Here is a 23,537-nt window from a genome sequence, read left to right on the forward strand (position 1 = left end):
TTGGGCCTGTGGGTCGGGGAGGAATTATGTGGTATGCACAGGCTGTGTTGGGCCAGGGGTTCTCAGAGAAGACAGAATAGCAAAGGCCATGAGTAGGAGAGCTCAGTCTCATTAATCAGACTGCCTGAGTTCAAATCCCGATTCTGCCACTATAATGTTGAGTGTCCTTGGCACGACACTTAATCGCTTGAACCTTAGAAGACTCCAAAAGATTATGGTATCTCACGGGGCTTCCTACTATTCTGTGGGAATGGACCAATCTTAGAATAATGGTATATTTATATGTGCACCCTCGGAGAATGGGGTAGGGAAACCTCTTTGGTACCCTGGAATTTGGTACCCTGGAATAAAGGCAAAGGTTGTCTTGACGAGCAGGGGCTGGAAATTAGGGTAGGGCCTGATGGGTAGCCGTCGCCCAGGTTACAAGACAGCTTTTGACAACTTTCGTCGGCCCTGCCTGCCGCTTCCGGCAGCGAAGGGCCGAATCGTGGCATCACTTCCTGTATGCAGGGGCGCCCATCCACTCGGATTGGCCCGCCTTCTGTATTTGGACGGACGTCCCGCCCTCTGGCTGTTTCTGGCAGAGGCGGGGCGGCGGGAGCTATGGCGGCTGTGACAGGTTTGCAGCGGCTACAGGCCCGTGTGGAGGAGCTGGAGCGCTGGGTGTACGGGCCGGGTGGGTCTCGCGGCTCGCGGAAGGTGAGTTATCTGGGGTCCAGTGGTCCCTCTCTGGGGCAAAGCAAAAGCCGTCTACTGGCCTGGTCCTCGAGGTGGATGCTACCGCTCCAGAGTCCCGTTGCCCGCAGCCCGGCCTTTGAAATAACAAAGGTTCGAGCCCTCCCGGAGCATATCGGGCCCTCGGGGTCCATTCCCACGGAGGGCACTGTGGGTCTGAGGTGGGCTCACTGTGGAGACTCCGCCTTTGCCCTCGCGGGGTAGTTGGGGAGACCTGACACACTCGAGAAACTGACTAATCAGAGTTTCAGTAAGAGCTGAAGCCCGGAAGGGCCGTTGTGGAGCCCTGCGTAATTGCTAAGTGAATTGTGTAAAGAGAGGTCCATAGGACCCCAAAAGAGGTAGACCGGAGGTGGATAAAGAAGGCTCCAGGGGGTTAGATGTGTGGTCTGGGAGGGCCAGGATTAGGAGGGGAAGGGATTGGGTACTGAGTGTTCAGATATGGACTGGCACTCCTTCCCACCAGTGACTGAATTTTGACAACTGTGCAGCTCAGTTTCCCTTCCATCCCCTTTTTAACTATGGAAAGACCTTTCACTGAAGGTGGAGTGTCAGGCACACCCTGGAGTTGAGTGCCTCAGAGCTAATGATGTCTGTTTGTACACTTCTTGTGGAATTAGTTATCACTAGCAGATTGTGTCCCATGTGAGAACTGACTTCTCAGAACATTCTCTCCCTTTCACATCTATGACGCAAATCCTCCTGATTTTCCTCCTACCTCTCGGGCTGCTTCTATGCAGTCTTATTTGCCTCCCCATATATTTGACCCTTGAATATTGTCATTCCTTACCCTCTAACCTAAAACCTGTGTGAGATCATTCACTTGCGTAGCCTCTCCCTCTATTCAACCCTTTAATATTGGAATTCCTCATCCTCTACCCTTAAAGCCTAGGTAGGTTCAGCCAAGAGGAGGGAATCAGGGAATAGATAGTATATGCTAGTGCCCCATAAACTCTAAAGTAGTTCATTACCTCCCCAGTCACACTTGAAACTCCCCAAGGAGTACATGATTATCTCCCCCTTCACACTGAGGATTCTGGGAAGGTAGGGTTGAATCTCTTTTAATACTGGAGAAGGGGACGATAGCTGGGACAAGGAGGTTTGGGAGCCTGAGGGAATTAGCGTTCTTTATCTCTTCCAAGACTTGAGCCAAGTGGTAAATCTTGGAATTAACTTCCACTCCTCCCATAGGTGGCCGATGGCCTGGTCAAGGTGCAGGTGGCTTTGGGGAACATCGCCAGCAAGAGGGAGAGGGTGAAGATTCTGTACAAAAAGAGTAAGTGCTTCCATGAGGTGTCTACCTGCTCTCCTTCCCAAGCCTCTGCTTCCTGGTTCCCTGCCCAGGCTCTTCAGCCTAGTAGGTCACTGGAGTTGCCCTTTGGGGATAGCAGGTGAAGACATTGCCCTGATGAAATGGTGAATTGGGGTGTGCTTTCTACTTTGTGGTTAAACCCCAAGCCCATGGCAATGTCCTAAGTTATGGGATAAGAGCTCTGCCTGAAAGGTTCCCTTGGGGAAGGAGGGACGAGGGGTATGGAATTTCCACAGGCAAGGTTCAGAGGCAGGAAAGAAATCAGGCACTGAGAGCCCCAGCCGTGGCTCAACCAGCCCTTTTTGATTATGTCAGAGCTAGCAACCTGTTCAGGAACTAGAAATCAGATAAAGCTCTGGCATGTCTTGGTGGCACTGAGGGGCAAGATGCCTTCCAGCCTTGAGGATAGATCAGTGGGAAGGCTGAGGGCCCCAGGGTTTTAAAGTTTGAGGCTGGCCAGCAGGTGATCAGACGGTAGAGACAGGGAAGTGGATATAGGGGACCTGGTGGAGGCCTGGTGGACACTGAGGGTGTCAGCTCCTCACTCAAGGGTCTCCCCAAGGCTGACACCTCCCCTAATATCCTTCACAAGACAGAACCCCACTCCCCAACCTTATTCCATTTTCCATCTTGCTACTTTTCTAGTTGAAGACCTGATCAAATACCTGGATCCTGAGTACATTGACCGCATTGCCATACCTGATGCCTCTAAGCTGCAGTTCATCTTAGCAGGTAGTGCTGGACAGTATGTGCATATGCATCTGGGGATGTGGATTGTGGGGGATGTCGGGCACAGAGATAGCTTCCCTGCTGGCCCTCTCCTGGATACAGCCCTGGAGGCTGCTTTCTGGAACCTGGCCTGGTTCTGGACTGAGGCTGGAGGTGGTCCTGTGGTCCTCAAGTAGGCACTGGGTACAGTATACTTCAGAGCCAGCTGCAGACCATGGTGCCAGCCACAGTGGAAGCTACTCCGGTGTTCTATCTATGGCTTGCCTCTAGGATTTTCCTTCGGAACCTTCCTTACTTCTGCTCAGTAGACATAGGAGCTTCTAGGAAAGGGTAGGGGCAGAGAGCATTGCATTTGGGAGAGGTGAGGTTATAGGCATGAGTTTCAACATCTTTCTTCATGCGAGAAGGCGCTGGAATTTCAGAATTCTAGGCAGGAACTATTGTCTTGGCAATGTCTGCTTATCAGTTAGTTAGCCACTCCACGAGGTACGGTTTGCCAAGCACCTGTGTTTGTTCATGCATTCAAAAGTGATCATCTACTGTGATCCAGACTATCAGAGGTGTGAGGTATACAATGATGAACCAGAAAATACCTGAGCCACTGCTGTGGCTTAGACACCAAGTTCAGGAGGTCTTCTCCTGCTCCGATTATTATTTTTTAAATTTATTTATTTATTTTTGGCTGCGTTGGGTTTTCATTGCTGCGCGTGCACTTTCTCTAGTTGCGGTGGCTTCTCTTGTTGCGGAGCATTGGCTCTAGGCGCACGGGCTACAATAGTTGTGGCATGCGGGCTCAGTAGTTGTGGCGCACGGGCTTAGTTGCTCTGCGGCATGGTCTCCCAGACCAGGGCTCGAACCCGTGTCCCCTGAATTGGCAAGCAGATCCTAACCACTGTGCTACCGGGGAGGTCCCTCCTGCACTGATTCTTAAGTCCAGCCTCTCCGTGCCTCCCTGTCGCCACTGCCTCAGTGTTCATCCCCTTGTACATGAATAGTTGCAGTCTCCTAAGTGCTCTTCTTGACCCTAGTCTTCCCCTTCTTGCATGTGGTTCAGTATCATCTTCCCAAAACACATTTCCAACATGCCACTTTGTTTACTTTGGAACCTCAGTGTGTGTGTCTCTCTCTCCCTATTAGGATAAATTCCTAATTCCTTAGCATGCCATTCCAAGCCTTCTATTGACTGCCAGATCTACCCTCCCATCTCGCTGTTTCCTGTGCTCTCCTTGCTCCAGTGCAGCCAAATGAATTCTATTTCCTCTACTAGTTGACAAGCATTCTTTCCTCCAAATGCTTGACATAACAGTCCTCTCTTCCTGAATGCCCTTCCCACTCTGCAGCCACTGAAACCCAATGTACACAGGGTCATCCCAGTCCTGCTTTCCTCACTGGACTGTCCTGTTACTGTCCCAGCTCTCCAGGAACTTGTAATTGTCTGTGCCTCTCAGATCCACTGAGCAGAACCTGCCTGGTAGTTTTCCACGCCTCCTCTTTCAGACCTTCCCAGGAGCCCTTGCATGTGGGGACCCAAGTCTGAAGTACTTTGTTTCCTGTGGCCTAGGAGGGGCTCTGAGTTTGTTGATAGGAGGCTAGAGGAAGGGGCCTCAGAGTTAAAACTTGGAGAAAGGTAGGATTTGGAGGAACTTAGAGGCTCCTTGGGCTCAAGATAGGTCAGACCAGAGGCATCCAAGAGAGGTGGAGCCAGATTGGGGGAATGTGCACATAGAGAAGGGGGCAGTGGGCAGACTAGCTGCCCCAAGCTCAGCCATCTCATCGGCCCCTCGCACGGGAGTGGCCGTGCCCAGGCTCGCCTCACTGCCACTGCCTTGTCTGTTTATGCCTCAGAGGAGCAGTTTATCCTCTCCCAGGTTGCGCTTCTGGAGCAGGTGGAGGCTTTGGTGCCCATGCTGGACAGCAGTCATATCAAAGGTACCTCTCTGGGGCTGCAGCTCCACTACTCTACTTGGGGAGGTGGGTGGATGGGCAGGACTTCCCTGGGCTCAGGCCGGCTCTGCTCCTTGTCTTTATCTCACCCTGGGGGTACCGGACACCTGCACTGGGATTAAAATTTCCAGGGCAGAGAGCTCAGCTTCAGAATGTCAGGCAGTTTGGCACTAAGGACACTCACGTAAGGCCAGCGGCCTCCAACTCTGGGATTCCTTCTGTCTCCTACCCCACCCCTCAGCAGCTGTCCTTCAGGGTGCTGCAGGGCCCAGATTTTACTGTAAGAGTCCCTGCCAGGTGTGTCAATGGGTGTGAATTCTTCCTGCCGCACTGCCTAGTGCAGTCCCTAGGCCTGGGTTTTGACAAGCAGACCGTGACTTTAATTGAATCCAGATAGCCATCTTGTCTGTCTCTAGAGGTATTTTTCCCAGCTCCCCCTCCCTACCCCTGATCAGCTTCCTGCTGAGCATCTGACACCCGTAAGCTGTGGGCCCAGCATGGTGGCTGAGGCTCTGGGTGTTGGATTCCAGGTGGCCAGCTTAGGGACCTGGCATTCATCCTCAGCCCACCTGCAGGCTCCCTGTTCCCTATAGGCCCGGCAGACCTGGTCCCGCTGGGCTGAGAGCAAAGGAACAGATCCCATGATAATCAAAGCTTCCTCTACTTGGCCCTGCTCACAGCCCTGGGGTGGGTGTTTGGGCAACTCTGGGAACCCCAAGGTTTTGTCTTCTTCTAGGGGCCTGCATCTTCCCCTCCCCTTTGGGTCCTAGAGTAAGACTGGGGTGGGCAGGGAGTCCCACCACCACCTCCAGAAGCAGTGGTCGATGAAGCTGGCGTTTGTTTAGCTTCTCCACTCAATACTCTAATCCTACCGAAGACCTAATAGACTATTGAGCAGTCCCGGGGGAAGGCACAAGCATCACTAGGCAGTGTGCGTTGTGTTTTACAGCCGTTCCTGAGCATGCCGCCCGCCTGCAGCGCTTGGCCCAGATCCACATCCAGCAGCAGGTATGGGAGGGGAGAGGACTGGAAGGGAAAGTAGAGGTGGTGAGGCTCCTAGTCCCCACCCCTGCCTCCTGGAGAAGCAGCCTCAGGCTTCCCTGATGTCAGCTTCAGGGGGAATTTAGGGTTTATCCTTTGTCTTCCATCTGCCTTCCAGAAGGGAAGGGATTTGCCTACGGTCACATCCAGGTCTCCTGCCTCCCAGAGTAGGGCTACCGGAGGTATCAGAAGATTGATGTTGGGAGGTACCCATGAATTCCTGGGGATGATGTGTCCTTAACTATGGTGGAAGAGCTGTTTTTTCACTATTCCCAGGCCCTAGCGTAAAGGTCAAAGAGGGTTCAGAAATAGGGGACAGGGAGGGAGGCATATTCTAGCAGGAATATTTGCTTAAATGTGTGGTTCACCCCCCCTTCTATCAGCCTTAGGACTGCAGTTAGGCTACCCATACTGGAGCCTGAAAGTGCCTCTTTAGAAATTTTCTCCTTTTGGCACTGGGGTTAAACATTACCTTTTCTAGGCTCTGTGGGGAGCGAGGGTCCCTGATGAGGTGGGCAGTGGGAAGCGGGGGCTTTGTCCAACTTTCTCTGCCACACCTTGGCTCCACAGGACCAGTGTGTGGAGATCACTGAGGAGTCCAAGGCTCTCCTGGAGGAATACAACAAGACTGTATCCTTTCTGCTCAGCCAGGCCCCTGAGGAGTGCTGTCCGGAGCCCTGTCCTTTTATCCATTTCTAGCTCTGTCTCTCATCCCGTCCCACCCAGCCTGCCTATCCCCCTGCTCCCCGACACTTTAGGCAGATGCAAACCTCTCCACTCCCTCGCTCAGATGTCTGTTCTCACCTTGACCTGCGACCAGACAATGCTTCTCTCCAAGCAGTTCGTGCAGTGGGATGAGCTACTTTGCCAGTTAGAGGCTGCCAAGCAAGTGAAGCCAGCAGAGGAGTGATGGCTGCTTCCCATCCTAGGGTGGGCCAGGGCAGCCAGGCTCCAGGCCCTGTGCCAACCTGCCCTTGTAACAGGACAGAGCAGAGGCAGCTCTGTATTTATTGGATTCACAGCCTACCTGTCTGCACTCAGGTGGGGCTCTGGGGTCAGAGGTCTGGCTACTTGAGATTTGCTATTTGCACCCCCTCCCCTCATCAGTGTCCTGTTCCAAAGACAATAAACTGTACAGATTACTGGAGGTGTGTGTTAGCTTCCCGGTGTTGTGTGGGTATGGTGGTGGGCATGAGGTTGATAGGCCAGAGTTGTTGGCCTTCCTACTAGTTGGACTGAGAGCTATACTCGTCCTAGTCTGGCTTTCCGGGAGAGGTAGAGCTCTCAGGATGAATGCTCTCATTTGCTTGATGGGAGTGGAACATTCGTTTATGTATCCATTTATTCCACATTGACCAAGTACACTCTAAATGTCAGATGCCATACCAGGTGGGGAGGACACAGGTAGGGTCCACCTGATTCCTGCCCTGTACAGGCTAGCTGAGGAGACAGTCAAGGAGAAGGGGAGGGACAGGTGGCACCAGGGTTCTTTGGGGGCACAGAAGAAAAAGGAATGTGGGAAGCAGCCCTGGAGGGTGACATGCAGGGTTTTGAGAGCCAAGGGAGCAGCATGTGCAAATGCAGAGGGGAGCCTTTAAGTTTCTCTCTTGGGAGCCTACTTGGTTCTATTAGCCGAGAAGGGGAGACTAAAAGAGGTTTGGATGCAGGGGGCTTTTGGGGGGTGGGCCGTGGGGGGCGGTGGTACGGCTGGAAAGGAGAGCATGTTAAAGGGCAGAGAAACTGATGGTCCCTCACTCCACAAATGTTTGCTGCCCCCTTGTGGTCTCAGGGACTTCTGTGGCTCCAGGCCCCTTTCCATCTGGCCTGCCCACCAGCCCACCAGCACGGTCTCACTGGCATCTCAAATACAGCACGTCTGAAACTGGGAGACATCCTAGACTCCTCCCTCCTTCTTCGTCCGAACAGTCGTCAAATCTACCTCCTGGTATCTTCCAACTTAATCTGCTTTTCCCCATTTCCACTGCCGTTTCTCTGGTTCATTCTTTCAACAAATGATTTATAACAAATATTTGAGCGCTTATTATACGCGGAGCAACGTACAAATCTCCGTGGACATGCCCCCGGGACTTTGCGGGCAGGAGTCACCAGCGGTTGCGGCCCGCCCCCGCCCGTGCTGCAGCCACAGTGCGCTGTGCACACGAGCTGGTTTGACTTGCGCCTGATGAAAACCCCCCCGTGGTTCGCCAGTGCCCACGGGGTGAGGTCCAAGCTCAGAACTCGCTGGCCAAGGCTCTCGCCCCCGCAGCAGCGGCCACTTCAAACGGCACCTCTTGCTCTTGTCCAAAGTGAAAGCCGCTGCTCCGCCTTTGCTGCTTCGGTGTGCTCAAAGGGTAACGCCCGCCCTGTCATCTTCTAAGGGCCAAATCCTCCGCATCCTTAGGACGCGGGACTCCTCTGACGGCCGCTCCTCTCCTCCGCAGGGCTCTCTCCGGCCCAATAGGAGTGCTCCTTGCCCGGGGCTGAACAGCTGAGACAGCCCAAGTGCTCCGCCTCCTGGCCCAGCTCACTCTCCGGCGTCCCCCCACCTCTCGGTTTGCGGGCGGAGGCGCCGGGGTCCCCGCCCCCCAGGCCCCGCCCCGTCCGGCGTGCGCGGCCTCGCGGCCTCGGCGCGCTCCCGGGTGGCGCCATCTTGGCTTCGGATCGAGCTTGAGGAGTGTTCGGCCGCGGTGGTGAGAGCAGGAGCCCAGTGGGGTGGGGGCTCCTGGAGGTACGGGGAGGAGAGGGGAGGTCGGCTGCTGGGCCGCTGCGGCCTGCCGGGCACTGAGGGCGGCCCGTGGCGGTGGGGACCGCCGAGCCCGGCCGCCGGCGAACTGGATGCCAGGGTTAGCTCTAGCAGCCCTCGGCGTCAAGCCCCTGTTCCCGAGTGTCTGAGTGACCTGGGTTGGGGGGATCGACCCTCGGAATCTCCGGGTGAGGGGTGCTCGGCCCTGTCCTAAGGGTCCCGGAGTGGGGGAGGGGTCACTTCTGTTTTTGAGGAGCTTTTGGATGAGGGCTCTTGGCTCTGTGTCGGCGAGCTTGTGGCGTAGGGGCTTGGCCCTGTCCTCTGGGGGCACGAAGTGAGGGGCCTTGTCCCTGTCACCGCTTGGAGAGCCCAGGGTGAGGAGCACTCAGCCTTGTTCTCAGGGAGTCTTGGGTGAGGGCCCGGGCCCTGTCCCCAGGAGCCCCAGATGAGGGAAGTTCATTCCCAGTGCTAGGGAGCTTGGGATGAGGGGGCTTGGCCAGCGTTTGGGGAATTTGGTCCTGTCTCAGGGACTCCGGGGTCGGGAGAGGGTTATGGCCCTGTCCAGAGGAATGGGGTACAGCCCCCTCCCAGGGTGAGGCAGGCGTGGCCCCCTGTCCTGGGGATGAGGGCATATGGTCCTGTTTCTGGGAAATCTGGGATGAGGAGTGGGCCCACGTCCTAGAGAGCCGGGGTGGGGGGTGGGGGGTGGGGGTTGGCCCAGGGCACCCTGCCTAGCATTCCTCTGACACTTCCCTGCAGTGGGCAGCAAGATTCAGACACGACAGCAGCCGGATGGAGCACTACCGGAAGGCTGGCTCTGTGGAACTCCCAGCACCTTCCCCGATGCCCCAGCTACCGCCTGATACCCTGGAGATGCGGGTCCGAGATGGCAGCAAAATCCGCAACCTGCTGGGCCTGGTGCTGGGGCGGTTGGAGGGCGGCAGTGCTCGGCATGTGGTGTTCTCAGGTTCTGGCCGGGCTGCAGGCAAGGCTGTCAGCTGTGCTGAGATTGTCAAGCGGCGGGTACCAGGCCTGCACCAGCTTACCAAGCTGCGCTTCCTGCAGACCGAGGACAGCTGGGTGCCAACCTCACCCGACGCAGGCCTAGATCCCCTCACGGTACGCCGCCATGTGCCTGCGGTATGGGTACTGCTCAGCCGAGATCCACTGGACCCCAATGAGTGTGGCTACCAGCCCCCAGGGGCACCCCCTGGCTTGGGCCCCACACCTACCTCCAGCTCTGGCCCCCGACCCCGAAGAAGGGCTCGAGACACCCGGTTTTGAAGACCTGCCGGCAAGCTGTTCGCCAGGCCTGAATGTCTAGGATGGCTGGGCCTTCTTTGAGAAGCCTCTGTAACTGCTCAACACCCCCAACAAGACTTGAGTCTACAGAAGTGGGCCTCCCTGTCCTGCTTCCACTTCCCTCTGGCTTGTGGAAAGGGACTGCTATGAAGAGTGACAGGTGTGGAGTCTCTGCCGGGTTCTGGATTGCCTTCTACCTACAGTGCCTCTGATCTACCTTCTGACAGAGGTCCAAGGAGTGGGTTAGGAAATAAAGGTTCTGCCCATTCGTCTGATGAGCCTCTGCTTGGCCTGCTGTGTGGAGGTGGGATTAAGGGAGTGGGAGTCCCTGCCCTTGACCCCCAGGAGCTCACAGGCTAGAGACAGGAAGGGTAAGCTCAGGTTGGTGCTGGCAGGATCTAGAGTCGATAAGAAGCCTCAAGCAGTAACCTGACTGGGTCTAGACCCCTGGGTGGCTGTCTGCTTCCTGTTTTGGGCTGGTTTAAGGACTCTGCCAGGTCAGACATTTTTCTCCATCTGCAGCATATACCTCATTTTATTGCACATTGCAGATGCTGCATATTTTACAAAGTGAATGTTTGTGGCAAGCCTGCATTGAACAAGTCTGTCAGTGCCATTTTTCCAGCAGTGTTTGCTCATTTCGTATCTCTGTCACATTTCAGTAATTCTCACAATATTTCAGAATTTTTCATTATTATATTTGTTATAGTGACCTATGATCAATGATCTTTGATGTTACTACTGTAACGCACTGAAGGCTCAGATGATGGTTTGCATTTTCTAGCAATAAAATATTTCTAAGTTGAGGTACGTACATTGTTTTTTTAGACATAATGCTACCGCACTCTTAATAGACTACAGTGTAGTGTAAACATAACTTTTGTAAGCACTGGGAAACCAAAAAATTCATGTGACTCGCTTTATTGAGATCTTCATTTTATTGAGGTGGTCTGGAACTGAACCCAAAATATCTCTGAAGTATGCCTGTATTATCGTTTAGTGGTTAAAATCGTGGTCTTGGGCACCAGGCTGCCTGGATTTGAATCCTGGTTCTGCCACTTACTAACAAGTTACTGCTATGTGACCTTGGGCAAGTTACTGCTCTGTGCCTTAGTGTTCTCATCCATGAAACAAGATATAGTGCTTACCTCATAGGCTTGTTATGAGGATTAAATGTAGGAATATACATATGATTCTTAGATACCACCTGGGCCTGTATACACTCAGCCCTCCATATCTGTTGATGCAGAACTCGTGGATACAGAGGGCTGACTGTACTACATCATTTCATATAAGGAACTTAAACATTTTGGTTAAAAAAAAAAAAAATCCATGGGGGCTCCTGGAACCAATTCCCTCAGGATACTGAGGGATGACTGTAAATGTTAATTGCTCTCATTATTAATGACTCAGCTTACAAATATGCCTTTTCCTTAAAAACATAACCTCAGTCCCACATTTTCCCTTCCTGTCTCATCCTTTCCTTTTTACCCCTTGCTGTTCCTTTTCTGTCTCATCTTGGCCATAGACTCTCAGGTTCACCATGGTCAGGTCAGGGGCCTGAGGAGAGCGGTGAAGATTGCAGTGGTAGCCAGTGGGGTACAGGAACCGGAACAGGATTGTGGGCAGTAGTAGACTCAGTGAAGAGTTGAGTGAATTGGGTCTCCCACTGGATTTTAAGGTCTTCTCCACTGTGTCCAGTAGCCTGGGTGTCCAGTCACCAGGAAAGCACAAAGTTCGGGCTCTTCTGGGCCCATGTGGCAGGGTGGGCACAGCAGTTTGAGTGTTGAAGTGATAGGCTGAGGGGATAGGGCCAGTAGGGGCTTAGAGCAGGGCTGAGGGGACCACAGGGCCAGCAGGCTGTGGTCAAAACTTTGAACACTGCATCTTTTGCTTTCTGAGGTAAGTTGCCCAGAGTGGAGGGGTGGGTGATGGAGATTCAGGGGATGTTAGGAGAGACAGGAAACCCTCTCAGCAGCTGCCCAGCTGGGCCTCTCAACTGCAGAGGATCATGAAGCATCTAACACACTCCTTGAGGCTGTGGTCATGACTTCGGTGTCTTGCTGCCAGCAACTGTGTGACTTCTCTCCATTCTCTTTGTGGCTAATTCAGGGTTTTTCTTCCCACCCAGCTTCTGCATAGTGCCTTTTCGCTGAGCGTCTCCACTTGAGTGTCTTCTACCATCAACAACTCTCTGGGTATCATTGGCTTCTTGCAGGCTATTGATCTTTGGCTCAGCATCCCATCCTGACCTAGCCTGCTGTGGCCAGGTGGAATGATCAATGGAATAAGCATAGTGACCTGTGTTGAGGGAATGATTCAGTAAGGTGGCATCACAAGCTCTGGGAGTCCTAGGATGGGCTCCCAATTGGGCAGCTCATCATTAAGGCACCACCTGGGGTCTCCAGGGTGATGGCAGGGGTAGTGTGGAGGGAAACTGAGCTGGGGTCAAAATCCCTTGGGAAGAACAGGATCTGCAGTTCAGAGAATCAGGAGATAGGACACAGGCTGAGGGAGAGATGGCTAGGTTCTGGGGCCTTTTCTCTGCTTGACCTCTACAGGGCCTAGTTGGGGCCTACAGGAGGAATTGCAGGGGGGGGAGCCAGAGAGAGGTGAGGCCTTTAGAGTCAGAAAGCCTGACCAAGCTTAGGAGGGAGGGAGCATAAGAGTTAACGTATAATTGCCGATTCAGTTTCTTTACTTTCCACTTTCTCCTTAATTCACTGTAGTATGGCTTCTTCCTCCATAATCTCTTAGAAAAGGTAAGGGCACAAAAGGTAAGGAAGTGCAGATAGCTTTTTCAAGAAACTATTGTGATGGGAGGGGAGAGGTGACTGTGGGATACAGAGAGACTTTTATTTATTTGTTTAATGAATTAGCAAAGACTTGTTTGTAGGCTGATGGGCGAAGCCAATAGGGAAAGGGATTAAAGGTGCAGGACACTGTGGCTAACCCAGAGTGAGGCTCCTGGGGGAGATGAAAGGGAGTGGGCCTTGGAGCATGGAGGTATGGCCATCACAAAGGGAAGAGGAGAGCAGACTCCCTGGAATAGGAGGGAAGGAGTTGAGGATGGCTATGCATGCAGATGGGTGAAGAGGTCAAGGTGGGACATAAGAGAATTCAGAGTTCAGAAGGCTTTTAATCTCTTGAAGCAAGAGTCCAGCTCTGCTGCTGAGAGTAGAGCAAGGAGGCTGGTGTTGCAATTGGGAAAGATACCCAGGGAGGTACAGGAGGATGACCAGTCAGGGCTAAAAGCCCAGTTGAGGCTGATGACCATGAACTTGTAATATCAGTCAGGGTGTGTGTGCTCCAGCAGCACCCACAGGACAAGTGAAGACTCAGAGGAAGCACTGTTGCATTCTTCTAGACTAGGTCAAGACAGGCAGAAATGATGGAAGAATAGTGAGGAGACTAGCAAGAAAGTGTATGTGGTGAAGGCCCAAGGAATCCAAACTGGGTCAGGAAAGAAGTGAAGATAGAGAGGGGCAGGGGTCAGTGGCCTAGACCCCATGAAAATGGGTGGGGTGGGGTGAGGTGGAGTCGATGAGAGAACTGGGTTAGGGTATCATAGCTGTACCAGTGTCTAGGGCTCCCATAACAAAGTACCACCAACTGGGTGGCTTAGAACAACAGAACTGTACTGCCTCACAGTTTTGGAGACTAGAAGTCCAAAATCAAGGTGTCAGAGCCATTTCCCTCTGAAACCTGCAGGGGAATCTTTCCTTGACTTCCTAGCTTCTGGTTTGCCAGCAGCCTTTGGCCTTCTTGGCTTTTGGATGCATTACTCCAGTCATCCATCTTCACACTGTCTTCCCTTTGTGTCTGTTTCTGTGTCCAAATTTCTCCTTTTTATAAGGATGCTGGTCATACTGGATTAGGGGCCATCCCAATGACCTCATTTTAACTTGCTTACCTCTGTAAAGATCCTATTTTCAGATAGGGTTACATTCTGAGGTACTAGGGCTTAGGACTTCAATATATTTTTATGGAGGGACGCAATTCAACACATAACAGTAGCTGAAGAATGAAATGGAGTCAGTGAATTTGAGAGTTTTAGGAGCTGACAGGACTTACTAGTGGGCATGAGAGTAGATAGTTGGGTGGCCTGGAGGGAAAGTCACTGAAGATGAGGTTGAGGAATTAAGAGGCTGGGGAGGACAGTGTGTGGAGGAGGCGGGGAGCAGCCAGGATAGAATGTGCTGAGCATTCTCACTACCTGCCTTGGAGGTGGCACGTACAGCGAGTCCCCTTGAAATGGGGCCTTCAGAACAATATGACGAGGAGTTATATACCTCCCATATGCAAACAGGCACCAAGTCCTGACAATTTTGCTTCCTAGGTCTCTCTGCATTCCCACAGCCTCTGCTGATTTGTGCCCATCATTGTCTTAAAACAGCCTCCTTGCTGGTCTCCCTGCTTCACTCCCCTCTGAACTGTCCAAACCAAGCCAGTGGCTGTTCCCTTTGTTTAGAATGCCCTTCTGACAGATACCTGCATGGCTGTCTCCCTCCCTCCTTTAAGTCTTTGCTCAAATGTCACCTCAACGAGGCCTACTTTGACCACTCCATTTAAAACTGCAGTCAAGTACTTCTGATATCCCTTACCCTGCTTGCTTTCTTTTCTTTTCTTGTCTGTCTGTCTGTCTGTCTGTCTTTCTTTTTCTTTCTTTTCTTTCTTTCTCTTTCTCTTTTTTTCTTTCTTTCAAATATAACTTACTTCTTTAATGTTTTTGTTTATTGTCTGTCTCCTTCTGATGAGAATGTAAATTCCAAATGGGCAGGAATCTTTGTTTTGTTCAGTGATATGACCTATGGATGTTGAACGTTGCTTGGCACATAGTAGGTGCCTCATAAGTATTTAATAAGTGAATGAATATTGAGTCTCCAAGTGTGTGGCTAAGCCTCTGGGCCATACCCACATCTGTCATTCTTTTGCTCCCTTAGTCTCTCCGTGCCCAGATTAGAAGACAAGATCCAAATTCATTCATTGGATGGCCTTAAAGGACCCCCTTTATTGGTCACATGCCACAGTCCATCTTTGGCTTGGTCCCCTTGGACTCTGGGCTCTGGCCACACTAACTCCTCACTCTTCCCACTTGCCATGAGATTTTTCTGCCTCTGAGCCTTTGCTCTTGCCATTCTGTCTGCTTAGAACTCATCAAGATTGTTCAGAGGACGCCAGTGGCACTCCGTCTTCAGGGCCTACCTCCTCACTCCCCTCTATTTGCCTGAAACTCAGGGATCAGGCCTGATGCTATAAGGCATCACCACTCCCAGGTGATGTCTGGCTGCACTTCTGAGTCTGTCCACAAGATGACAGCATCTGCGAAGAAATGGCCCATCCCTTCCCTTTGTAGGGTCTGCAGAGTCAGGACACAGGGTAGTAGTGGCTTGAAATTTGGCCTTCGATAGGCTTAGTGACCTCTCAGTTATTCAACAAATAGCTAATTAGCACCCGTAATGTGACAAATATAGTCACTGGGCTTGGAAGCTCCAGCCCCATGAGGGCTATAAGCCATATATATAGGTGATTTCATTATTGGTGTGGTAAGTATAGAAATTAGGGAAGTTCATTAGATTTCAGGAGTTCAGAATCCCTCGTCCAGTCCTTAGGGACAGGCAAAGCTTCAAAGAGAAGGAGGTAATGCCTGTGTTGAATCTTGAATAAGAGCTTTGACTTCCCTGGCGGTCCATTAGTTAAGACTCCGTGCTTCCAACGCAGGGGGCGCCGGTTCCATCCCCTGTTGGCGGAACTGAGATCCTGCATGCGGGCACGGACCAAAAAAAAAAAAAAAAAAAAAAAAAAAGCTGGAAGAAAAGTGGAAAGGACATTCGGGGTGAAGGGCAGGCATGAGCTAAGGCACGGAGGTGAGAAGAGCTTAGAGATGATCACTGGAGCATGAAGTTCAAAGCAGGGAGTATGAGGAATGAGGCTCAGAGGAGGGTGGGGTGCTGGACTGGAAAGGCCTGAGTGCCTGGCCAAGGAGCTTGCACTTTTTCTTGAGAGTGATGGAGGTCTCTGAAGGCAATAAGGAGGGAGTGATGTGGGATATCAGATTGATGTTTCAGAGGGAGCTCTGGCTGCTACAGTGTGGAAAGTGGATTGGGGACACAGGGCAGGGAGAGCAGTGAGGAGGCTGCTGCAGGGATCCAGGGGAAGATGGTGAAGCCAAAATTATGGCTGGAGAAGGCCCTGGAGAAGCCCCTCCCAGCCCACAAAAGCTTTCAAGGCTTGGCACTTTGAAAGGGTTCTTGGCCCTAGGCAGCCTCTCCCACGCCATTTGAGCCACCTCAGCCCTTCTGTTCCTGAGACTCCTTTGGGCTCTGTCCTAGCTCCTCTGGTTATTCTGGCTGGAACCAGGTCTCTGTCAGTTTCCATGTGGAGGCCTCAATGTCCTAGGTCCCTCTCTGTTGGTAGATCTGTAGCCGTCAGCTCAGCATACACGCCAGCCCCTCTGAGTGTGATCCCTTCATGCACCTTCTTCTTTGACTCCAGATAGGAGTGTGACTGAGGGGCCTCCTCCACCAGGGAGCCAGGGTGAGCACTGGTCACTCACTGCCGTGCACCCTCCACTAGAGTTCATGTGTGCACATGTGAGTGAGTGTGTGTGCAAGTGCGCGCATGTGTACTGTCGGCAGGACTGATGCTGAGGGAAGGGCATCCCTAGAAAGCAGAGGGATATCACCTGAGGAAAGGTCTGGAGGTAGGAAAGTACAGGGGAGTGTTGTTAGCAGGGTCTGGCAGGGACGGGTCAGGGCCTGCGAGGTTGGGCCTGGAGCCATGACTGTGTACTGCAAGCAGGGGGCGCCACAGCCAGGTTTTGAGCAGGGATTGAGAGAGTCACCTTCATTCACAGTCTCATGAATATGCACGAAAACCTGTTGAATTATGCAGATAGAAAGGATGTAAATGTATGTGCAAATTTGATGCTGCCCTCCCCGTTGCTATGGAAACCAAAGAATAGCAAGTGGGGGGTCCAAACCCTAGGGAGACCAGGCTGGAGAGACTGGAGACCAGGAGACTCTCCTGTGTCGCCTGCTTTCCCCATTCCTGCTGTTTTGATCTCATTCTCTGTCTCAGTCTGTCTCCCTTTGCCTTGCTCTCTCTCCATCTCTCTGCCTCTCTCGATATTTCTGTCTCTCTGTCTTCTCCATCTCTACTTCTCCCTCCTAACTGTTTTTCCTTTCTGTCTCCTAGTCTCTGAGTGTCTGTGTCTGTATATTGTTGACTCCATGTCACAGTTGCTCTGTGACTCTGAGACACTGTTTCTCCCTGACTCCATGTCTCTCCCTATCTTTGTCTCTGTGTCTTTAATTCCATAGCTCTCCCTTCTTCTGCGTCTCCCTGTCTTTGTGTCTCTGACTCTCCCTCCTGCATCTCCCTCTCTCTGTGTCTCTGACTCACATCTTTATTTCTCTGCATCTCTATGTTTGCGTCTGACTCTGTGTCTATTTCTTGGTCTCTCTCCCAGGTTCTCTCTCTCTTTTCTTTTGCTCTGTCTCTCTGAACCTCTTATCCCAATGCTTGTTTCCATCTGATGGGAAGGACAGGAAGCTGCACATCTGCCCTTGCCTGATGGGAGACTCCACCCCTGGCCCAGCTGCCCACATGTTCAAGGATTCCTAGGCTCTCTCCCCACATAAAATCCTGTTTTTGGTCTGGCCCCTGTCACAGTGTTGCCACAGGATCCCCATAACAGACCCAGGCTGACTGCCAGGACACCAGGACTCCCAGCCTCTGCCTGCTGTGTGACCCTTACTTGTGTTTCTCCCTCTCTGGATCTGTAGCCACAGCTCTCTCTCCTTGAAGCTGGTGGTCACCTTGAGGCAATGATGTGCTGGGAATAGCGAATTGAGAGACAAGTCTTAGTGGTTCACCCATCTGGCCCTCTGCCCAAGGGCTGACTTGAGGGGCCTAGTGGGGCCCCAGGTATGGGGTCATCTGGGGCTAGTTGAGACCAATCCTGGCCCCCAGAGAAGACTCCTTGCTGAGCCACAGAGTCAAACAGCAGCCTTTCCACAGCCTATCAATGCTCCTGCCTGCTGCAGCCTCAGCCGTCCAGTTCCCTGTTGGGGGTCCTTTGTTTGCCTCTCCTTCATTCGGTTTATGTTTATAGAATACCTATTTCACAGGTGCCTTCTGCCTTCACAGATAAACAGTGATATAGAAGTGACATCTGGACTTTTTGTGTCCCTGCCCCCCCAAGAAGGGGCTCTTTGGTCCAAGTGAGGAACCTAGACTCTTCAACCCCCAGTTTCCTATCCCTGGTGGCTTCAGTTTGGGGGTGCAAGAGTCATGGATCAAGGTTAAGAGAGACAGAGACATGCCTCCGTACAGGGTGTGGAATGGGGTATGGGAAGCTCAGAACAGGACTTGGGGTGAGGGAGGGCTAGAGTGTTTTGAGGGCAGGTAGACCACCCTATGTAGAGGTGGAGGGCTTCCCCTTTTGGTCCTGGGCTCTTGGCAGCTTGCCTTCCCTCCAAGCAGGCTCTAGATATGGAGGATCTGGCTTAGGCCCAAGTGCAGGGGTGGCCAGAGCAGTCGGGGCAAGTCCCCCCTCCTCCAAGAGGCTGTCAGGCTGAGCCCCCAGCAATCCTGCCCCTCCAGAAAGGACACAGACACAATCACTCTTCCCACTAACTGTGATTCACCCACGTTCAGGCCCAGGCGTGATCCCACTGCCAGGAATTCCATGTGTGAATTAAAAACCTCCCCGGACACCCCACCCCACTCGACCTGGGCCAGTTGTGCCAACCTGGCTTGGAGCAGGGTCAAACAGGGTTGTCTGGGGGGCTGCAGGCAGAGCTGGACACAGGGAGAGGACAAGGGGTCAGGAGAAATGTTGAGAGACAGAGAATGAGGTAGCTAGCTAGATGGAGAGAAAGACGTCTCTGAGGAGACACAGAGAGAGGGATGGGGAGAAGCCAAAGCCAGAAGGGGCTCTAGTACTCACCAGGCTGGTGCTTATCACTTGACTGGATTATCTCATTTAACTGAATTTTCACAGCAGTCTTAGGCATTAGGCATGATTATGATCCCATTTCACTCCTAGGGTAATTGAGGCACAAAGATATTAAGTCACTTGCCTGAGGCCACAAAGCCAGTAAGTGGTGGAGTAAGTATTTGATCCCTTCAGTCCCTCTGAAGAGCCAAGGAGAGAGGCAGACTTAGAGACAGGTGGAGACAGATTTCCACAGCAGCACTCCAAGGGAATTTGGGGATCCTGGAATCATCAGGCAGCTGTGCAGGGCGAAGGCCTTCCCATCAGGCCAGCAAACATGCGGGCGGCTTCCTGTCCTTGTTGTCAGAGATAAGGACTGCGGCAGAGAGAGACATCAGAGCAGGGAGAGAGATGGAAGGGGAACCCCGGGCCACAGAACTTGTTGGACCTTCCTCCTCCCTGCCACCCTGGGGTGCAGCCTGCCCTGCTCCTGCTTCACATCCAGCCCAGCCAACACCTGGCTCTGGTGGGGCCCAGGCTTGAAGACTCCTTCTTTCTTTCTCACGTCCTTGTGGAGCACCTGCTAGTTGAGAGGCACTTCTGCCCCACATCTCTACCTCTCTCTTTTCTTTCACTTTTGAGAAATCCTTCCCATTGTCTTACTTCAGCCCCCTACGGTAGCTTTTTCAATAAGAGATCAAGATTAGAATTTGGGGATGCTTTGATATGGGGGGTTAGCCTAGTATACTCTGAGGTTGTCTGAGCACAGAGAGGAGGTCCCCGAGGGCTGGCCTTGGTTGCCTTCTGGTTGGATGCCCTTTCTAGTTGGTATGGGGAAGAGGAACATCAGCCCAGCCGGTGGGGACCTAGAGGGCTGAGCTGTCAGCAGCAGGGAGGATCTGGCAAGAAGGAAATCAGGAGCTATCCTGGGGGAGCTGGGGAGTCAGCGTTATGGTTTCTAATGTCTTAGCCCTGGTTTCAATTACCCCCAGGGTCCCCAGGGCTCCCTGACTTCTGTGGGCTCCCGAGCTCAAGAAGGCTCAGGACCCTTCTGAGACCAGAAACCAGGGACTCCAGTATGGAGACAGGGGAGCTTTTCCGTTCTCTTCTTCCCCTGCGCTTGGCTGAGAGGTGCCAGACCAAGTAGGGCTCCGGGACAGCAGGGAGGCTGGGGAAGGGGGGCCCACCCTCTGCTCACAGGCGCCTGTGGAGGGGCTACATCAGCCAGCTCCATAGCACCAGCTTGGCCCCGCTGGCCTCATCCCACTCCTGGCTGCTAAAGCCCAGGGCTCTTTCTTAGCCTCACCAGACTCCTTTTTGGTCCCGTGACAACCCTGACTCCTGGCTCTCCTTCTGCTTCTGGGACTAACCCCTTCCCTGCCCTCTCTGTCTTTTAATCATGCTTCCCAGGGTTTCAGCCTCAATTTTCTCCTCCCCTCCCCCTCGTCATTCCCTTTCCCTGCTGCCTGATCTATCTTGTCATCTTCCAGCACCCTCATAGTGCTCAGGTCAGTCTGAGATGTTGATGAATGTCCGTGCAACCGGCACGAGCCAGGGTAGAGGGCCCTGGGAGCTGTGGAACAGAGACTGCACGCCTCCAGCCGCCCGCCCTCTCTCAACTTCTCTGCCCTCTCCATCCTCGCCCCTGCTGGCTGTCATCCCACAGATGCTTCAATTGGCCATGTCAAGCCCCAGCTCCCTCTCCAGCTCTGTGAATGGCACAATCATCTCCCAGCCACTCATGCCAAAAACCTGGGAGTCCTCTGTGCTTTTGTACACAGTGTTCCCTCTGGGCCTGGCACACAGTAGGTGCTAATAAATGGCTGTTGAGCTGAATTTAACTCAATTTTCCCTCATGAACTCCTCCGCTGCCTCTGTCTGTTTCCCTGGGGCTTGGTGTCTCTGGCATTCAGTCTCCAAATCTCTAATCTTTCTCTGTCTTCTGAATCACCACAGTTGAGTTTCTGGGGGGAAGTTTCTCCGTTCTCCCTCTGCCCCAGGGAATCACAGGGTGTCCAGGAAAGGAGCTGTGGGAGATGAAGGGAGGGAGCCAGTCTCGGGGCCACATGGCCCTCAGTCTGGTTTGGAAATCCCAGCCTTCTTATCAGGGAGGCAGCTCTACAGCAGCAGGGATCAAGGTGCACTGGCACTGGACGGGGACAAACCTTTAAAGACATGTGCTTCCCCCATGAAGAATGGGAGGTGAGGGAGATCAGGGCTCACAGGGATGGAGAGAGAGAGGGAGGGAGGGAGGGAGGGACTTTGTGTTTCTGAGCAGGGAATTAGTTTCATGCAAATTTTTGCAACACAAGATGAAAAACTTCATCTGTGATTGTGTAAGTCTGTGTTCTTGCTCCCACCTTCTGACACACACAGCTGCTAACCCCTAGTTTCTCTTTCCTCCCCTGTCCCTCTCTCCCCAACACCTCTGGATCCTCTACCCTCTCCCTGACCATCTGCTTCTCTTTCCAGACAACCCGGAGCCTGGGATCACAACCCGGAGCCTGGGGTGAGGGGCCTTGGGAGAGCCGACCCTGGACTGAGTGTCCAGGGGTCCTGTTCTCTGTGTATAGGGCAACATGGGGGTGCCTCCAGGGGCCATGGGAGCAGATGAAGAAGATGAATCTGAGTGCCCACCCTCCGTCCCCCAAAGCCCTGTACCGTCTCTTCAGCCCCATGGCCCTGCCCCCATCAGGCTGGAGGTCTCTCTCCCACGGGTCACTGCAAACACCTCCTCCCCAGCTGTCCCACCTCTAGCCTTAGCCCTTCTCACCACCGTCTACCAGCAGACTCAACTTTCCCACTAGAAGGCAAATCTGGTTCTGTTCCTCACCTACTTTATGCCTTTCCAGGCCTGCGTGACCTTGGCACCAAAGGCACTTCAGGATGTGGTCTCTGAGCCACTCATGATGCCTCATCCTCCTGCCTTCTAGGTTTCTGCTTAAACCCTTACTGGATACCAAACCCTGTTTCCCATCCCTCGAGGCTGTGACCCGTCCAGATAGGCTCCCTCCCGTGTATCCTGGGACTCTGCTCCCCCAGGTCCTGCTTGCATCATTCATTCATTCACTCATTCAACATTTATTTAGACCTATTTCACATGGTAGGAGCGCCTGTTCTGTGCCAGACCCAGCTCTAGGTGCCTGGAGGTGGAGGCCACAGGGCTGCCCTCATGGAGCTCACAGGTGCCACACAAGTAACTAGGTAGGTAAACATCACACTAACTGCTCTAAGGAAAAAAGAGTATGGCACTCTGGGGGAGGGCAGAGGGGCTTAGTCTAGGCTTGTCTTAGGTGACATTTAGGCTGTCATCTCTTCCCTGAGGGGCCTGTGGAGTCAGACACGGCACTGTCACATGGACAAACTAAATACTTACCTATTTTTTTTAGTATCCATCTTACCTGACTAGAATGTGAGTCTCATGAGGGCAGGAGATTTTTAAACTTTTTTTTTTTTTAGGCAAAAAGTAAACAGTAAAGCACACAAATCTTAAGGGCACAACTTAAATTTTGACATATGTACGTACACTCTTGGAAACCTCCCACTCCCCCAACAAAGGTAACTGCAATTCCAGCTTCTATCACCATAAATGAGTTTTGCCTGTTCTTCAGCTTTATATAAATGAAATCATTCAATGCATACTCTTTTGTGTTTGGTTCTCTTTTTTTTTTCCTTGCTCAACATTCGGCTGGGAGCTTTATCCATTTTTGTTGTGTGTAGCTATAGCTGGTCCTTTTCCATTGCTGTAACTATATCACAATCTATTCATTCATTTGGTTGTTTCCGGTTTGAGGTTATAATGAATAAAGCTACTAAGAACACTCTTGGTGAACATACACAATAATTTCTTTTGGGTATATATCTAGGAGAGGAATTGCTGGGTCATAGGCTATACATATGTTTAGCTTAGTGGATCCTGCCGAACAGTGTTCCAAAGTGGTTGCAACGACTTATACGCCCACCAGCAGTGTGTGGAGTTTTAGTTGCTCCACATCCTTGAGAGGGAAGGGATTTTTGTCTGTTTGGTTCATTGCTATATACCACCTCTTAGATCAATGCCTGGCATATGCTAAGTGCTCAGTACATATTTATTGACTGCCTTATGAATGGAGGAGCCATCAGCATTCCTGGGGTCCTGTTCTGGCTCTGGCACTAACTTGCTGTATGACTCTGGGCAGGTGACTCCCCCTCTCTGAGCTGTTTGCCTGTCTGTAGCATAAGGGGAAGGACCCTGGGGGCTTTGCCTTCCAGCACCAGCTGGGTGCTGTGAAAGCTGGACACCTGTTCATTCATTCACTCCACTTGTACTGACCAACGTCCTTTTATATACCAGGCTGGTGAAGGTGTGATCTGTGACGTGCCACTGACAACCTCTTTCAGGTCAGCCAAGACCAGGGGTCACTGCCCATCTTATCCCCAACTCGTCCTCCTGGAGACCGCTCCTCCTCTCTCTGTCCAGCCCTGACCCCAGGGGGAGGGGGTCTGGACTGAGCCTGCAGATGGAAAATGTGATTAATAATCAAAAAAAACATCCAGGAGGAAGAGACCAGGAAAACAACTTGGGGAAGGCTCCTCGCCCAGGGTGGGGGGGGCCATGTCCTGGGCTTTGGGACAGCTCCGGCTGCCCTCCCGCCGCCCTTTCTGGGAAGCTGCCACAGGAGTGGTTGATTTTAGCCAAAAGTGAAAAAAAGCCACCCTAATTATTTATGAAAAAGATGCCTCCTCGGTGTAGATTACACTTCCCCTGGGAGCTGCCCCCTACTCTGTTACTCGCCTCTTGGTGGTACTCC

General features: G+C 52.4%; 2 protein-coding genes across 4 annotated transcripts; both read left to right on the top strand.

The window, feature by feature from the left end:
- The first annotated feature begins 591 nt into the window (after positions 1–591).
- Positions 592–6,908, top strand: DCTN3 (dynactin subunit 3). Of its 2 annotated transcripts, XM_079706929.1 has the most exons (7): positions 592–699; positions 1,927–2,011; positions 2,693–2,779; positions 4,622–4,705; positions 5,670–5,728; positions 6,332–6,391; positions 6,582–6,908. In XM_079706929.1, exons 1-7 carry the CDS (start codon positions 604–606, stop codon positions 6,669–6,671), a joined length of 561 nt encoding a protein of 186 aa, XP_079563055.1. In that variant the 5' UTR covers positions 592–603; the 3' UTR covers positions 6,672–6,908. The 2 variants fall into 2 exon arrangements, with proteins under 2 accessions (XP_079563055.1, XP_079563056.1); XM_079706930.1 differs by lacking the exon at positions 2,693–2,779.
- A 1,521-nt stretch (positions 6,909–8,429) lies between these two features.
- RPP25L (ribonuclease P/MRP subunit p25 like) lies at positions 8,430–10,084 on the top strand. 2 transcript variants are annotated; one of them, XM_079706261.1, is made up of 2 exons: positions 8,430–8,451; positions 9,264–10,084. In XM_079706261.1, exon 2 carries the CDS (start codon positions 9,297–9,299, stop codon positions 9,786–9,788), a length of 492 nt encoding a protein of 163 aa, XP_079562387.1. In that variant the 5' UTR covers positions 8,430–8,451; positions 9,264–9,296; the 3' UTR covers positions 9,789–10,084. The 2 variants fall into 2 exon arrangements, with proteins under 2 accessions (XP_079562387.1, XP_079562388.1); XM_079706262.1 differs by lacking the exon at positions 8,430–8,451 and adding an exon at positions 8,750–8,878.
- The last annotated feature ends 13,453 nt before the right edge of the window (positions 10,085–23,537 follow it).

This window comes from Hyperoodon ampullatus, assembly GCF_949752795.1.
Source record: "Hyperoodon ampullatus genome assembly, chromosome: 6".
Taxonomy (NCBI): Eukaryota; Metazoa; Chordata; class Mammalia; order Artiodactyla; family Ziphiidae; genus Hyperoodon; species Hyperoodon ampullatus.

What these genes read in the sequence shown, in the direction of transcription:
- DCTN3 (XM_079706929.1), top strand. Translation starts at nt 604, where the DNA reads ATGGCGGCTGTGACAGGTTTGCAGCGGCTACAGGCCCGTGTGGAGGAG. An exon ending in GAAGATTCTGTACAAAAAGA is followed by an intron (nt 2,012 to 2,692) that starts GTAAGTGCTTCC and finishes CTACTTTTCTAG; the next exon opens with TTGAAGACCTGATCAAATAC. An exon ending in GGACAGCAGTCATATCAAAG is followed by an intron (nt 4,706 to 5,669) that starts GTACCTCTCTGG and finishes TGTGTTTTACAG; the next exon opens with CCGTTCCTGAGCATGCCGCC.
- RPP25L (XM_079706261.1), top strand. Translation starts at nt 9,297, where the DNA reads ATGGAGCACTACCGGAAGGCTGGCTCTGTGGAACTCCCAGCACCTTCC.